This window comes from Egretta garzetta, unplaced genomic scaffold, assembly GCF_000687185.1.
Source record: "Egretta garzetta isolate BGI_Z169 unplaced genomic scaffold, ASM68718v1 scaffold1153, whole genome shotgun sequence".
In the NCBI taxonomy this organism is placed as follows: domain Eukaryota; kingdom Metazoa; phylum Chordata; class Aves; order Pelecaniformes; family Ardeidae; genus Egretta; species Egretta garzetta.
The window spans coordinates 39,008-52,316 of NW_009259126.1; the positions used below are offsets into that span (position 1 = coordinate 39,008).

General features: G+C 58.6%; 1 protein-coding gene across 3 annotated transcripts in view; it reads left to right on the top strand.

Annotated features, from left to right (window-relative positions):
* SNX27 (sorting nexin 27) overlaps window positions 1-13,309 on the top strand; it is a 29,823-nt gene that overhangs the window by 9,583 nt on the left and 6,931 nt on the right. For all 3 annotated transcript variants that reach the window (XM_035891155.1, XM_035891156.1, XM_035891154.1), the window contains 9 exons: window positions 1,664-1,856; window positions 3,155-3,219; window positions 3,932-4,036; window positions 5,131-5,209; window positions 7,257-7,420; window positions 8,678-8,767; window positions 11,059-11,208; window positions 11,567-11,695; window positions 11,953-12,012. In XM_035891155.1, the coding sequence (XP_035747048.1) occupies window positions 1,664-1,856; window positions 3,155-3,219; window positions 3,932-4,036; window positions 5,131-5,209; window positions 7,257-7,420; window positions 8,678-8,767; window positions 11,059-11,208; window positions 11,567-11,695; window positions 11,953-12,012 (1,035 nt within the window). The remainder of the gene's footprint in view (window positions 1-1,663; window positions 1,857-3,154; window positions 3,220-3,931; window positions 4,037-5,130; window positions 5,210-7,256; window positions 7,421-8,677; window positions 8,768-11,058; window positions 11,209-11,566; window positions 11,696-11,952; window positions 12,013-13,309) is intronic.

Here is a 13,309-nt window from a genome sequence, read left to right on the forward strand (position 1 = left end):
GGACGGAGGCACCTTCCCAAGGAAGGCACGAGCCAGCGTCGGCGTCGCAGAAACGGCGCGTGCGAGAGGAAGGGCGGGGAGGGCTCAGCAGCGCTCGGCTCGCCAGAAGAGACGGGCTGCTGCGCAGAGCGCATCGCTCCCACGTGTCACCCTGGCGTGCCCATCTCCGAAGGGGACGGACGGTATCCTCGTGGATCCGCGGCCTCACGGGGAACGCTGGCGGGATGCCGTGGCATCGGGCGCACCGTATGGGGGGCAGGAGAGGCAGGGCCGTAGAAACCAGAGGGCCTTAAAGCAGCGCAGTGCCGGGGGGGTCAGGGGGAGCCTCTTCGCTGGCCTGGCGATAGCTGCTGCCGTTTGGATCTGGCACCTTCTCCCGAGGTGATGCCGGGAGGGTTGAACGCGTGCTGCTTTTTAAGGGAAATGCTGTGGTTTTGTTGGAGCGCGCGTACCTGCCCCACGAGGGGAGTCTGGAGCGCAGACGTGGAGGGCGAGCGAGCTGGGACCGCTCCGGGCCCTCCTCTGGGGAGCGAGTTGGGGCTTTGAGTCTCTCTGAACGCTGCTGAAGCCACCCTCGGTGCATCTTCAGCACGGGCCTCTTGCTGGACGACTCCTCCGAGCTCTGCCAGCCCCTGGGCTTCGGGAGCGCGGTGGAGGGCGATGCTCGAGAGGAAAGGCTGCGGTCGCAAACGCTTCCCTGGTGTGACATGAAAAAGCGTGAACCTGCTCTCTTCCCCGCTGCCACCCCGTCCTCGTGTGAAGCTAATTAAGGTAACACTGCTGTCTGGGACCTCCTTATCACCGAGGGCATATTAGCAATGCCTAGATAAGAGCTTGTTTAACTTGCCTGCCAGACTGAGCAGATTGGCTTTAAAAATGGAGGCGGCTGGTTAATGAATGGAAGGGAATTCCCTGAAGAGCATCACAGTGCTGAGAAATGTCCTGCTCTGGGTCTCCCCTGTTAGCGACCAGGGTCCTATTTCCTTAACGGTGTCCAGAATGAAACTGGAAGAGTGCACGCAGAGCGAAGACACCGGTTAACACGGGGTGTTCCTAAAAGATCTCATGCTGCCTCTCCCCTGGGATCTGCCCCGTGGTGGTGCCTGACGGCTGCCAGGGGCTGGTTTTGGACCTCGCTGTGTGTCGATGAAAGTAGCCCTTGACCCTGACTCCAAAGCTCGGGGGCTTTGGCTGCAACGTGAGGCTCAATTCTGTGGCAAGCTGGAAATTCAGCTGTAGCTTCAAGCACATCTGGAAGGCGCCGAGGCTCTTGGTGCGGTCAGCCGGGGATTGCGGTGGCGTCTGGCGGTGGCTTGGTGCACCTCGGGGACCCTCCTGCCTGCAGCTTGTGCAGGAGATGACCCAGGTGAATGCCGTGATGGGGCTCAGGGCCTTTCGTAAAGGGCTTGGGGGTTTTCTCCTCCTCTTGGAGCACCTTGAACTCGGGCCGATCCTGCTGCTGTCAGGTGGAGGCAGTAGTTGGGAAGTTCCCCAGCTCCAGGGATCGGCAGCGGCACAGTTAACTATTCAAACCAGTTTCTCGTTCTTGCTCAAACCCTCTTAATTTAAACTTGTGCTACCTGTGGGTCCAGAAGGCAGAGCTGTGCCGGTTCAGATTTGGAAAACTTTTCTTGCCCCAGTGAGCCTCTTCTCCTCCCTGCAGGTCTACAATGTTTACATGGCGGGCCGCCAGCTCTGCTCGAAGCGGTACCGGGAGTTTGCCATCCTGCACCAGAACCTGAAACGGGAATTTGCCAACTTCACTTTCCCGCGTCTCCCGGGGAAGTGGCCGTTCTCCTTGTCGGAGCAGCAGCTGGACGCCCGGCGGCGAGGGCTGGAGGAGTACCTGGAGAAAGGTACTGAGCTGGGCGGAGAGCCTGGGCGGCCGCACGCCAGGAAACAAATCCTCAGGGTACATCCTTCCATGGGTGGTCCCGAACTTCCCGGGTGTGTGCTTACCTGGGGGGGGAAGGAGGCTCTGCGTTGGGTTGGGTTTTAGGGCTGAAGCGGTGCGAGGGAGCTCAGGCTTGCACAGCTTAACGGTGCACGTGTTACAGGCTTGCAGCGCCCTTCCAACAACAAAATGTGTAATTAGTTTTTTAACGCGTAACGAGCTTTTATTTATAGTGTCATGTTGCTCGCCGGTAATCTCGGAGATGAAGGAGCATGGGGAGGAGAAAGAGGAGGGAAGCTCTGCAGCAGGGAGGAAGTCGTGTTCAAGGCCGTTCTCATCAGGGGAGCTCAGCTCAACCTGGGCTTGCTCGCGGCCGAGCGCTTTGGTCCGTTCCGATCGGAATCGTGGTGCCTGCAGCAGAAGTTCCCTTTAGGTTGAGTTCAAGTGATGGGAAAGTGGATGCAAAACCTTTCCTCTGCGTCGGAGGGTCTGGCTGAAAGACCCGACCCCGCGTTTTGCAGTGAAGAGGTTGTGGATGGGATTCGGGGAGCAATGACCCCTCGTTCCTGTGATGCTGTTCTATTGCCGTAGCTGCCTGGAAGCAGCTCAGTTAGCGTGTGTGAGTTAACAGCCTCTTCCCTCACCCGGCACCTGGGAGCAAAGCCCCCTCTTCCCATAAGGTGGATATGGGTCAGGTTTTCCCCACCCCGCTGATACCTCAGCCCTGCCTTGCCCAGCTCCTTCGTCTTCATCCTCAGCTGCCGGCTGGCTGGAGGAAGGGGCAGCCTGGTTGCGTCTTGGAGGCAACACGATACAGGTCGGGTCCCCATCGATTGCTGAGCTTGGCCTGAACTCCCAAATAGTTCCAGTCCCTCTGGAATAACCTTCTTTATTTAGAGGCAAAAGTACTATTTATGGCATTCTTGCCCACTTTTAAGTATAGGCTAAGCCTCCTGTTGGCTGTGTGCCTGGGGCCTGGATTTCACCCGTGGGGAATATCCTGTTGAGTTACTCAACACCTCCCGTCGCTTGCTACTGTAGGGGGTTCAGGCTGGATCAGTCCTTGTGCCAGGACACCTGATACAGCCCGGAGAGCACTTGCTTTGAGCAGGTTTTTTCCAGGCTGGAGATACCAGCCTTGTTTCACACCGCCCGCAGAACAGGCAGTTGTGGTTTCCGTGTCAGTTTTGGGCTGGTCCTGGGAGGGGAGGGTCCCCATTTCCCCAGGCACCCCGCTAACCTGCTCTCTCTGTCCTGCAGTGTGTTCGATACGTGTCATCGGGGAGAGCGACATCATGCAGGAGTTCCTGTCGGAGTCGGACGAGGTAGGTGACAGCACTGAGGCTCTGCCACCTCCTTCCCTGCCAAAGCCTCCGTCCTTTGAATAGAAAACCACAGCAAAAAGACAAGGCTGCAGTTTGCTGTCCCTCCTTGCGCGTGGGAACCTTTCCTCCATAGCAGCAGCTAGGAGCAACGTCGCTGGCACTCTTGGAGGCGTGCGCAGAGCAGAACTGGCCGCAAGGCCTTATCACGGCCCCTTGCTCTCGGGCAAGGGGAGATGTGGCAAAAAAAAATCCCCACGTTCCCTGAGTTCACTGCTGGTTTCTGTGCTGGCGGCAGCCCGGGCAGCTCTGCGTTCATGAGCCATTTGTATTCGTCAGCCTTTGGCCAGAAAGGCAGCGGCCACGCTGAGTACCAGGCAGCAGCAGCAGCGAGTTGCTGTTTGCCCTTCGACTGTTGCTCCTTTTCCAACCTTTCCATGGTGCCACGTCCCAGAGCTTTCCCTCGCTCTTTGCTGGCAAACCCGTGAGTGGAAAACCCTGCCCCGCCGTGGTCTCCGGCGGTTTGCTCAGCTTGCATCTTCCTCCTTTCAGAATTCCTCTGGTGCAACTGGAATGGGATTCCTGAGGCTTGCAGAGCAGCTGGTTGTTAAAGCGACCGCTTTAATTAGCCAGTGCGAGGCAATAAGTAGTCCGTAGAGCTTGGGGCCCAGTTCGTGTGGTGCTGATTTCTGTCCTCTCTTCTTCCCTCCTCCAGAATTACAACGGCGTCTCGGACGTGGAGCTCCGCGTGGCGTTACCAGATATAACAACAGTGACGGTCAGAGTCAAAAAGAACAGCACTACAGACCAGGTGTACCAGGTGAGCTAGTTTTTTGGGGGTTTTTGGTTTTTTTAACAATTTGGATGTTAACCAAGACCCCGTGGGTGCCCGCTTGCTCCTCTCCGAGTGCAGGAGGGCATCAGCGCCGCCGCGCTGCTGCAGCAGAGAGGGCAGGGATGCTGGAGAGCTCAAGCCTCACGCCGTGCTGAAGCAGCGCTTTCCGCTGGCAGGCTTGGCTGCAAGGACAGAGTCATCGCCGAATTAATTCTCGCTGATAACATCTTAAAGCTGGCGGATGCCTCCAAGCGCGAGACAGATCGTGTGTTACGGCCTGCAGCGGCTGCGGTGGAGGGGTTGGATCCAAGAGCTGCCTGCAGCCAACACACGAGTCTCGCTGCGGCTGCGTGGCAGGGCGGCCAGTTGAGGGCAGTGACCCTTTTTGGGGAATCCTCCGGCCAGATTACAGGCTTGCGAGTGGCCGGAGGCGCAGCGCTAAGTGGGAAACTAAGGATGAGTGACTTCAGCCAGCGCTGCAGGAAGAAAAGTAGAAGCTGTCAATGGATCGGGGGGAATGAGATGGTGCGGGGGAGACCTGTTATGAAAGGGGGACTAAAAACGTTGCTGCAAGCGAGGGAGCCGGAGGGTTGGGAAAGAGCAGGCTCTCGGGAGCCCCAGCTCTGCGCGGCAGAGTCCTGCAGCTGGGACTCGCAGTGCGGCCGTGCCTTTGGGATGCAGCCTCTGGAATTTCACGTCGCCTCCGCCGAGGTCTGCGAGCTTGGGCTGCAGTACTAGCGTGCGGTTGGAGACAACTGCTAGGGGAGGTGTGCGCGCCTCTTCTGTTGGCGCTGAAGCCGGAGGCATCAGAAGAAGACGTGACCTAATTGCCAGCTGTGGTGGCACTTAAAATACGGAGCGGTTTCCAGGAAGGCGAAAGCAGGAGAGTCTAAGCCCTTGCTTAAGAAAACGTCTGGGTTTACTGGAAGAGTAAAATTCAGCTTTCCGTGGTGACTAGCACCTCAGGTTAGGGAGTGCTTGGGAATGACCTGTACGAAGCCAGCCTTGCCCCAGAGCAGGACGGGCGGCTGCTGGCTCCTGGCTTGCTCACCCCGTTTTCCCGTTTGGTTGCTCTTCAGGCTGTGGCTGCGAAAGTTGGAATGGACAGTATTACCGCAAACTACTTCGCCTTGTTTGAAGTGATCAATCACTCCTTCGGTAAGTCTCCTGATCCCATCGGTGCTGGCGGGCGACTGAGGAAGCTCTGCAGCGCCCGGTGGCACTCTTGGCTCTTATCTCTGCTCATGAAATCAGGAGCCCCTGCGAGGAATCGGGCAGGCCCAGCAGGTGCTGGCAATGAGGAGCCCTCAAAGTTTGATGGCTTTTTTTGCTGCCGCTTGGCTTTCCCTCTCTTAAGCAGTTCAGGGAGACGAGCTTTTTGTTAAATGGAGAGATGCATTTTACTTCAGTTCAAAGGGTCCAGCATGTGGGCAGCGTCGCTGCAACGCAGCCGTCTCTGGAGAGGGGGCACCCGCCGTGGCTTGGGATGGATTTTTTCCTTTTCCTTTGCTGGAAAGGAAAGTGGATCGAGGGCACGCTCGGTCTGCACGCACATAGGTGTGGGTTGGTGTCCAGGTCCTGGAGGGGATGTGCTGCAAGCTGCATCTTGGCTTCTCATCTCTTCTTCCGTGGTTAAATCCCGATGGCATTTGAGGCTTGACTGTGGGATTCCAAGTGATCATTTTGGCACTTAAGTAATTGCCACCCTTCCCGCTTAGCATGTGCCGGAGCCTCCGGGCTGTGGTTCAGATCCCTGGCCACAGCAATCTCTGGTTTCACCCAGCTTCACGTGGGGTTTGCTGAAGCTGTAGAGAGGCCAAAATGTCACGGTCGCACCACAAAACGGGTGTAGTGGTTGGTTTGTGTCTTATTTTTTCCCGGCGCTGGGATTTAAGCCAGGTGTATTTCTCATTCCCAGCTGGGTACCTTCATTTCTGGATTGTCATCCTCAAAATCATCCTGTTGTCAGGGCAAACTGTGCCTTGGAGGAGGAGACTTCTAGGGCCATTCCTCGTGCTCACGAGGTTCTGGGTGAATGGCCAGGGCGATTTTTAGCTACTTAAAGCCCTCCTAAAATGACTCGCCCCGCAGAACAGGCCGGGTTTGCCTTCAGATGCTGACCCTGGGGCAGCAGAGATCACCAGTCTCCAGTAAAACTGTTGGCACTGCAGAGCTGCCTCTGCCACCGGCTTTGCGGTCGCGTTTGAGGGTTACGGGGTGCTGGCGTGTCGGAGCAGGGCACGGCCGTGGTGGGGGAAGAGCAGGGCTGGGGGGGCGACACGCCCTGAGATTGCCGAGGCCGGGCAGGGCTGCGTGGGAATGCCTGCCCTTGGGAGATGGGATGCTGCAGCACGCCGGCACGGTCTCTTGCCGGAAGCTTTTACGGTGCCAGCCTCTAACTGGAGCTACCGATTCCTCGTTGCTGTGAGTGCTGCACTTCTCAGGCTGCACTGGAAAGTAAAAACTACCTCCAGTTCACCTTTATGGCTTGTGCTTTCTGGACGCTCGCTGTGAACATCCGCGTTTATTCCCATCTGGATGCACTCCATTTAATGCCTCTGGAAAGCGCGAGCCCCATCTGCAGCAAGGTAGTGACCGTATCCCTACCCGGCGAAGGGGACGTACTGGCCCCCGCCTTTTTTTGTCCACTGCAGCTGGGTAAAGCAGATTTGAAGACAGTCAGTGTCCCGACCAGTGGCCCAGCTGCTCCAGCTTGGCTGAGCGATGCAGCAGGTTTTGTCTGGGCTCTGGTGGCAGCCAGCCAGGATGGGGGGGGACACCTTCTGCAGTCCCCCCACGCTGTGGGGACAGTGTGTAGGTCCAGGGCGCTGCGACCCTGAGGCTCAGGCAGGGCGGACCTCTGTGCACAGGAGGGGATGAAGTCAGGCTGCGGCGCTGATGCTCGAGAGCCACGCTGAGCTCCGGCGGCCGAGAGGAGTTCAGTCTCACGCAGAGTCCTGCCTGCGGCTCTAGAGAACCAGCGTGGTCCGACGCTGTGGAATCAGGTATTGAAAAAAAAAAGCTGGATTTGGTCAGGGAGGAGAAGGAAGGGCCTTGGAGCAGAGCTGGGGTCCTGATCCCAGCTGGCTCAGCTGAAGGGCATCACCAGCGTTGGTTTGTACGGCAGCCAGGCTGCGGTCACAGACAACGCTGCCGACGCTGCGTGGGGCTGTGTGCTTACCTCCGTGTCTTGTGCGTTTTCCAGTGCGCAAACTGGCGCCCAATGAATTCCCCCACAAACTCTACGTGCAGAACTACACCTCGGCGGTGCCGGGAACGTGCCTGACCATCCGAAAATGGCTCTTCACTACAGAGGAGGAGGTTCTTCTCAATGACAACGACCTGGCAGTCACCTACTTCTTCCACCAGGTGGGTGCCCAAGAGCTGTAGAGAAGTAGAAGCCCACGGGTCGGGTGAACTGGCAGCGCTGTGGTGAGCTCGTGGCCAAGCCGCAGTCGGAGCAGGAGGCAGGACTTGTGCCGCTTTCTGCGGGGCACGGAGCGAGCCAGCGGCTCCTGGAGGGCTGCGCTCCTCGGCTCGGAGACACTTTCCTCAGTTCTGTGTGTTGGCAGTGAAGGTGTCTGCAACCGGCTGGGGAAAGGGGCCGTAGGGGCCACCCGAAGGAAGGGGGTGTTCCTGCCTGTGATTTGGCTTTAGGCAGATTCTTGGGGATGAAGTGGGACATTGGGAAAAACTTCTTCACTGAAAGGGTTGTCAGGCTCTGGAATGGGCTGCCCAGGGAGGTGGTCGAGTCCTCATCCCTGGAGGTATTTAAAAGAAGGAGAGATGAGGTGCTGAGGGACATGGTTTAGTGGTGGAATGGCAGGGTTAGGCTAAAGGTTGGACTCGATGATCTCAAAGGTCTTTTCCAACCAAAGTGATTCTATGATTCTATGTTCTCCCATGGCCTCTGTAAAGCCCCTCTAGGATGACCAGCTCAGGGGCAGATATCTGCAAGGTTCAGGAAGATGAATCCTGCTCTGTCTCAACCAGCAAAAATGCTGCCCCAGCGCTCTCTGAGCTGCGCCTGTACCAGCCTCTGGTACACATTGAAATAAAATAAAAACAGTAGTTGTCAAATCCTTTGATCACCTGGACTGGCTCTTCACTGGCTGGGGGGTTTTTAAACGTCGCCGGGCAGCGGGGGAGCCAGAGTAAGGAGCCGGCTGCCTTCTCAGTCGTGAAGGAAAAATACATTTTCATGCCAACGGCTCCAGCAGACAGTGGGTAAAAGCCAGTGCCGCTCTGCTGGAGACGGCTGTGTCTGGAGCGGAAGGGGTGTACCAGCCTGTGGCTGACGGCAAAAGCAGGATACCAGGTACCAGCATTTCCAGATCCCTCCTTTTTTGCCAGGGGACGTAAAGTCCTCCTGGATGCCTGGGCACCCGTACGCTCCCCAAGGCAGTCAGGGGCTCATGGCAGGGGTCGGGGAGTGTGAAGAACCACCCCTCTGAGCCTGGCCACCCCTCTGCCTCCCTGGCTACGCTGGTCACCTTGCCGGGGCTGTGAATTTGGGTGGCTGCTCCAAGCAGCCTCGGGGCCAGCCAGGGAGGGCGAAGCATTGTGACGTGGTGAAGAGATCCTCTAGCCTGACCTCCTGGGTTTCCTTTCCCTTTTTCCATTTAGGCTGTTGATGATGTCAAGAAAGGCTACATCAAAGCAGAGGAGAAGTCCTACCAGTTACAGAAGCTGTGTGAGCAGAGAAAGATGGTCATGGTGAGTTACCCTCCCCGTCCTCTGCGCTTTCCTTCCTGTCTGCACCGCTGTGTCTGGGAAGGCGACCCTGGCACGGGTTGCCCAGAGGACCTCTGGGTACCCCATCCCTGGAAGGGTTTAAGGTCAGGTTGGATGGGGCTTTGAGCGACCTGATCCAGCAGAAGATGTCCCTGCCTGTGGCAGGGGGTTGGACTGGGTGACCTTCAAAGGTCCCTTCCAGCCCAAACCGTTCTACGCCCGCAGCCTCGAAAAACCCATCTTTCTTGGAAAGCAATAACCGTGGAGCGCTGTGGGCTTAGCGCAGGAGGGATTGGCAGGGCGTGCAGGCGCGGGGGAATGCCAGGCGCAGGGCTGGGCCGTGCCCGAGGGTCGGCTGCCGCACGAACCAAAACCGCCCCTCGTGCCTGGTGCGTTCGAACAGCGGCTTGTCCTTGGCAAGATCACCCATTGACTCAGCTCCAGACAAGGCAGCGATAAAAGCCCGTGGGTTATTGCCAGTGTTGAAAGGTGAGGCGCTTAACGTGCGGTGGAGCAATCCTTCACCCGCAGCCCTTCGGGGATGGCTGTTTCTTCCTAGTAATGGGGAGGCAAAGGTCTCTTTCTGCCTCAGACCGCCTCGGAGATGGTGCTGGGCTAGCCAGGGGAGGGGCTGCGCTAGCCAGGGGAGGGGTAGGTCCTGGCCCGCTCATAATGCAAATTGTGGCCCCCTCTGTGCCTTAGTTTCTCTTTTTTGTGTCTGGCAGAAGTCTTCCCAGATTGCAAATCCTGTGCCAGAGCTCGCTGTCTGGTCAGGGATTTTCTGCCTTGTTACTGCTTTGCCCAGCAAATGCTTGGGGGCTCGGTACGACTCGATGAGCCCGCCCGCCTGGGACCTGGGGGAGCGAAGGGGGGGCCCTGAGCTCATCTGCCAGCGGCGAGCTTGGCTTGGAGACCAAGCAGCAGAAGAATCTGATCTGTAAATAACTTCTTGTGTCACTGGGGGCTGCTGGTACCGAATGAGGGGAGGCCGCCCGTCCCCCGACGCGCTGCACCCCGCCTGCGTTCCCGTGGCCGGCTTGGCCGCTCTCGAAGAGCCGATGGCCTGGGGATCCCCATCTCCTGTTTGGCTGCTCTTGGTCAGGCCCCAGAGCCCGCTTGACTGCGGTAGTTGTCGAGGTCCCTGCTGGGGGACTGCCTCGGGGTGTGCCCCGGAAGGGTCACCCGAAATGCTAAGCCAAGAAGGGTAATTATTAACTGATGATAAGGATCAGTAAATAGCTGCTTCCTCCTGTGGGTTGTCTCATGGCTCTCTTGTTTCTGCTTGTCTCACCGGATTTCTAATACTGACCGAAGAAAGATCTGCGTTTACGCGCGGAGCGGCAGGGCCCCGGTCTAGCAGGGCGTCGGGAAGACGACGTCTGTGTCCCAAGGAGCCTACAAAGTCAAAGCACTTCATCCTCTTCCCCGCTCCGTGTTATTAAGGGTCCTGCCTGCAGCACAGCACTTGAGGATCTGTTCCCTTCCTCCGGTCTGGATGTGGCTTGTTCCTTGGTTAAAAAGTCCCTGCAGGCTTTGTTGTGGTTGTGCCCTTGTGTAAACCCTTCCCAGGCAGTGAGAGGCTGCAGGGTTCTGGAGCAGCAGCCCCTGGAGAAGGTCCTGGCTTCTCCCACGTCCCGAGCGGTGACTCTGAGCTCCCAGCGCTTCTCCGGTGTCCTCACAGCGCGGCTTTGTCTGGGCTATGCTCAGAAAGAAAGAAATGGCCCAAATACCTCTTCGGACCTTGTCAGGAATGGTAGCACTCGTATCGAAGGACCCGGCAAGACCCGGAGCCCACGTCGGCCCGGCAGCCTCTCTTCCTGGTCTCATCCTCAGGCCGGAGGGGTCAGGAGGGGGTGGCTCGGGCGAGAGCTGTGCGTTCGGTCCCAGGGCTGCTGTAGCTGCTTGCTCGGATCCGTACCCTTTCCTGCGGGAACGTGGTCGCGCCGATCGGCGACTCTGCTGCACCGGCCCTCCTGGAAAGGGCTTCTAGCATTCGGGGCCCCGGGGAGCTCCGTGCACATCTGTACCTGGATGGATTCACCTTCTGGGGAGGGGGCTCCCTCCTTCCCCTAGCACAGCCCCGCTGCCTGTGGGGGTTTGATTTCCTTCGGAGGGGATCCAGCCTCTCTGGGCTGGGGTAAAGCCAGGGGTTCCCAAGGGGGCGATGAGCCCTAGGGCATGCGAGAGATGGAGGTGACACGAGAAGCAGGAGGCGGCAGGGGTCCCCTTCCCTTCGTCCGAGCAAGCTAATGCCTGCGGCCTTCTCTCTGCAGTACTTAAACATGTTACGGACGTGCGAGGGCTACAACGAGATCATCTTCCCCCACTGCTCCTGCGACTCTCGGCGGAAGGGACACGTGATCACAGCCATCAGCATTAAGCACTTTAAACTCCACGCCTGCACAGAGGAGGGCCAGCTGGAGGTAAGGGGGCTTCTGCCGGGACGTCCCGGGGAGCTGGGCTCAGCCCCCAGCCTCCACCTCGGCTTTGCACCAGCACCGTGTCCCCAAAGCTCTGGGGCTCGGGACTGCTGCTGGGAGGCCTCCGGAGGGATTTTGGCAGTGGCTGGGGGCACAGGGGTTTTTCCGGCTGCTCTGTGGGTATTAGCGTGTGTTTCCACTGCTGCTTCCTTGGCTGGTTCCCTTCTCTGCAGCAAGGCTGTCCCAGGCATCCTCACTCCCCCGTCGTGTGCCTTCACTTTTGCCACCTGATCTGCCTTAAACCTCCCCTTCCTCGCAGTCTGCCGGGCTCTGGCCTCACATGGGTTTCCTCTTCCTTCAGAACCAGGTAATAGCATTCGAATGGGATGAAATGCAGCGGTGGGACACGGACGAAGAGGGAATGGCATTTTGTTTCGAATACGCACGAGGAGAGAAGAAACCCCGATGGGTTAAAATCTTCACCCCCTACGTAAGTACCCCTGTTCTTTGCAGATTTGCTAAGGAAAAGCCCAGAGCCTGCTTGTTTTCCCTCTAGAAGCTGGAGGAGCACCCTCTGCTCCAGCTTTTGGGGTAGGAGGAGACGCAGGGGCTGGTGGCCACCAGGAGGAGCCCGCAGCACGGGGAGCTCTGGGCTGGCAACCAGTGCCAGACTCCCTCGGGCTGGGAGCCAGGGCGGCTGCCTGGGGCCGCCTGCTGCTCTGAGAGACGCCCGCCTTCTCTTTGCAGTTCAACTACATGCACGAGTGCTTCGAACGGGTTTTCTGCGAGCTCAAGTGGAGGAAGGAGGTAAGGACCCCTAACTGCAGGGAAACGGCTTCGCCTTTTACGGGAGGCTTTTAGCAGCAAGCGTTTCTGCTTGTACGGGGAGGCTGAGAGGAGCGGTACCGGGTCTGCGGGGGGCGCGGGGGCAGACGGGCTGGCTTTCAAGGCCTGAGCTCTGTAGGCGGAGAGTGCTTCGCGTTGCAGCTGGAGCAAGGAGCTCCTGGTGCTGGGGAAGCCTCACGCAGCTGTGACTGACCAGGATAACCAATTCCCAGCCGTGTGACCGCGGCCGGCCGCTCCCTGATCTCTGCCGCTGAACGCAGACGGCAAAGTGTCCGTCCTCCGGAGAGATTGTGCAGGCTGCTGAATTATTCAGAAAGGGTTGCGGGAGCCTCCGGTGAAAAGCTGCTGAGAACTACAGAGAGGTTTTGGGGTTTTTTTTTTTCCCTGAATCCCAGCCTGTGCTGCCTGCTCAGCCTTCTCCTGTCGAAGCTGTGCTTAGACCTGGCTCTGAGCCCCGGGTGGGGAGATGCACGCGAGCCAGCCCGCCCTGCCTTCATCCCCACCGCTGCGCTTCCCCCGGCCTCTCCTCCCGCTCGAGGGAGACATGGTATCACCTCGCGTCCGTCTGCTGCTCCTTGGGGTTGCCCCCCATCTGTCATTCCCCCGGGACTGCTCCCGTCGGCTTTGCTTGTGGGGAGGAGGCAGGGAGCAGCTAGAAAAGCCGCCGGCAGTCAGCTTGCTCGGCCGGCCCCCGGGTGCTCTGGCCCGGGTTTGTCCCGTGTGCGGCTACCGAATCACCATCCCATGTCTCTGCTCTCCCAGAGGCGTTGCTCTCCCTCGTGGGGTCGGGGATGAGCAACTGTCAGAGCCTGGATCCGCTCTTGTTGCCCTTGATTGGGTCAGTGCTATTGGCGTCCGCCCTCCAGTTTCCGCTGATGTTTCTGCCAGGTGATGGATTTGGCTACTAAAACGGAGCTGAAATGTGGCAACTCCGAAATGGTGATGCAGGAAAATCTGCCCTGCAGCTGCCTGCTCCTAAATGGGAACGATGCCTCCCTCTTTCCTTACCTGGAAGCTTCCTGCCTGCTGGGCCCTGGCCCGTGGCAGGGGTGTTGGTGCTCGTCCTCGGCGTGGCTGCGATCCAGGCTTGGCACCGTGCTGGGTGTGGGAGGCGCGATGGAGACGCGCGGGGTCTGGACCGCGGCGGCCGTGCTCGCTGGAGGATGTCACAGCGGGATGGAGGAGTAGGAACCTGGAAGAGTTTTCCAGGAAATAAGAAAATAGGATTCTTGGCTTGCGCCGGCGAACGGGGTGGCAG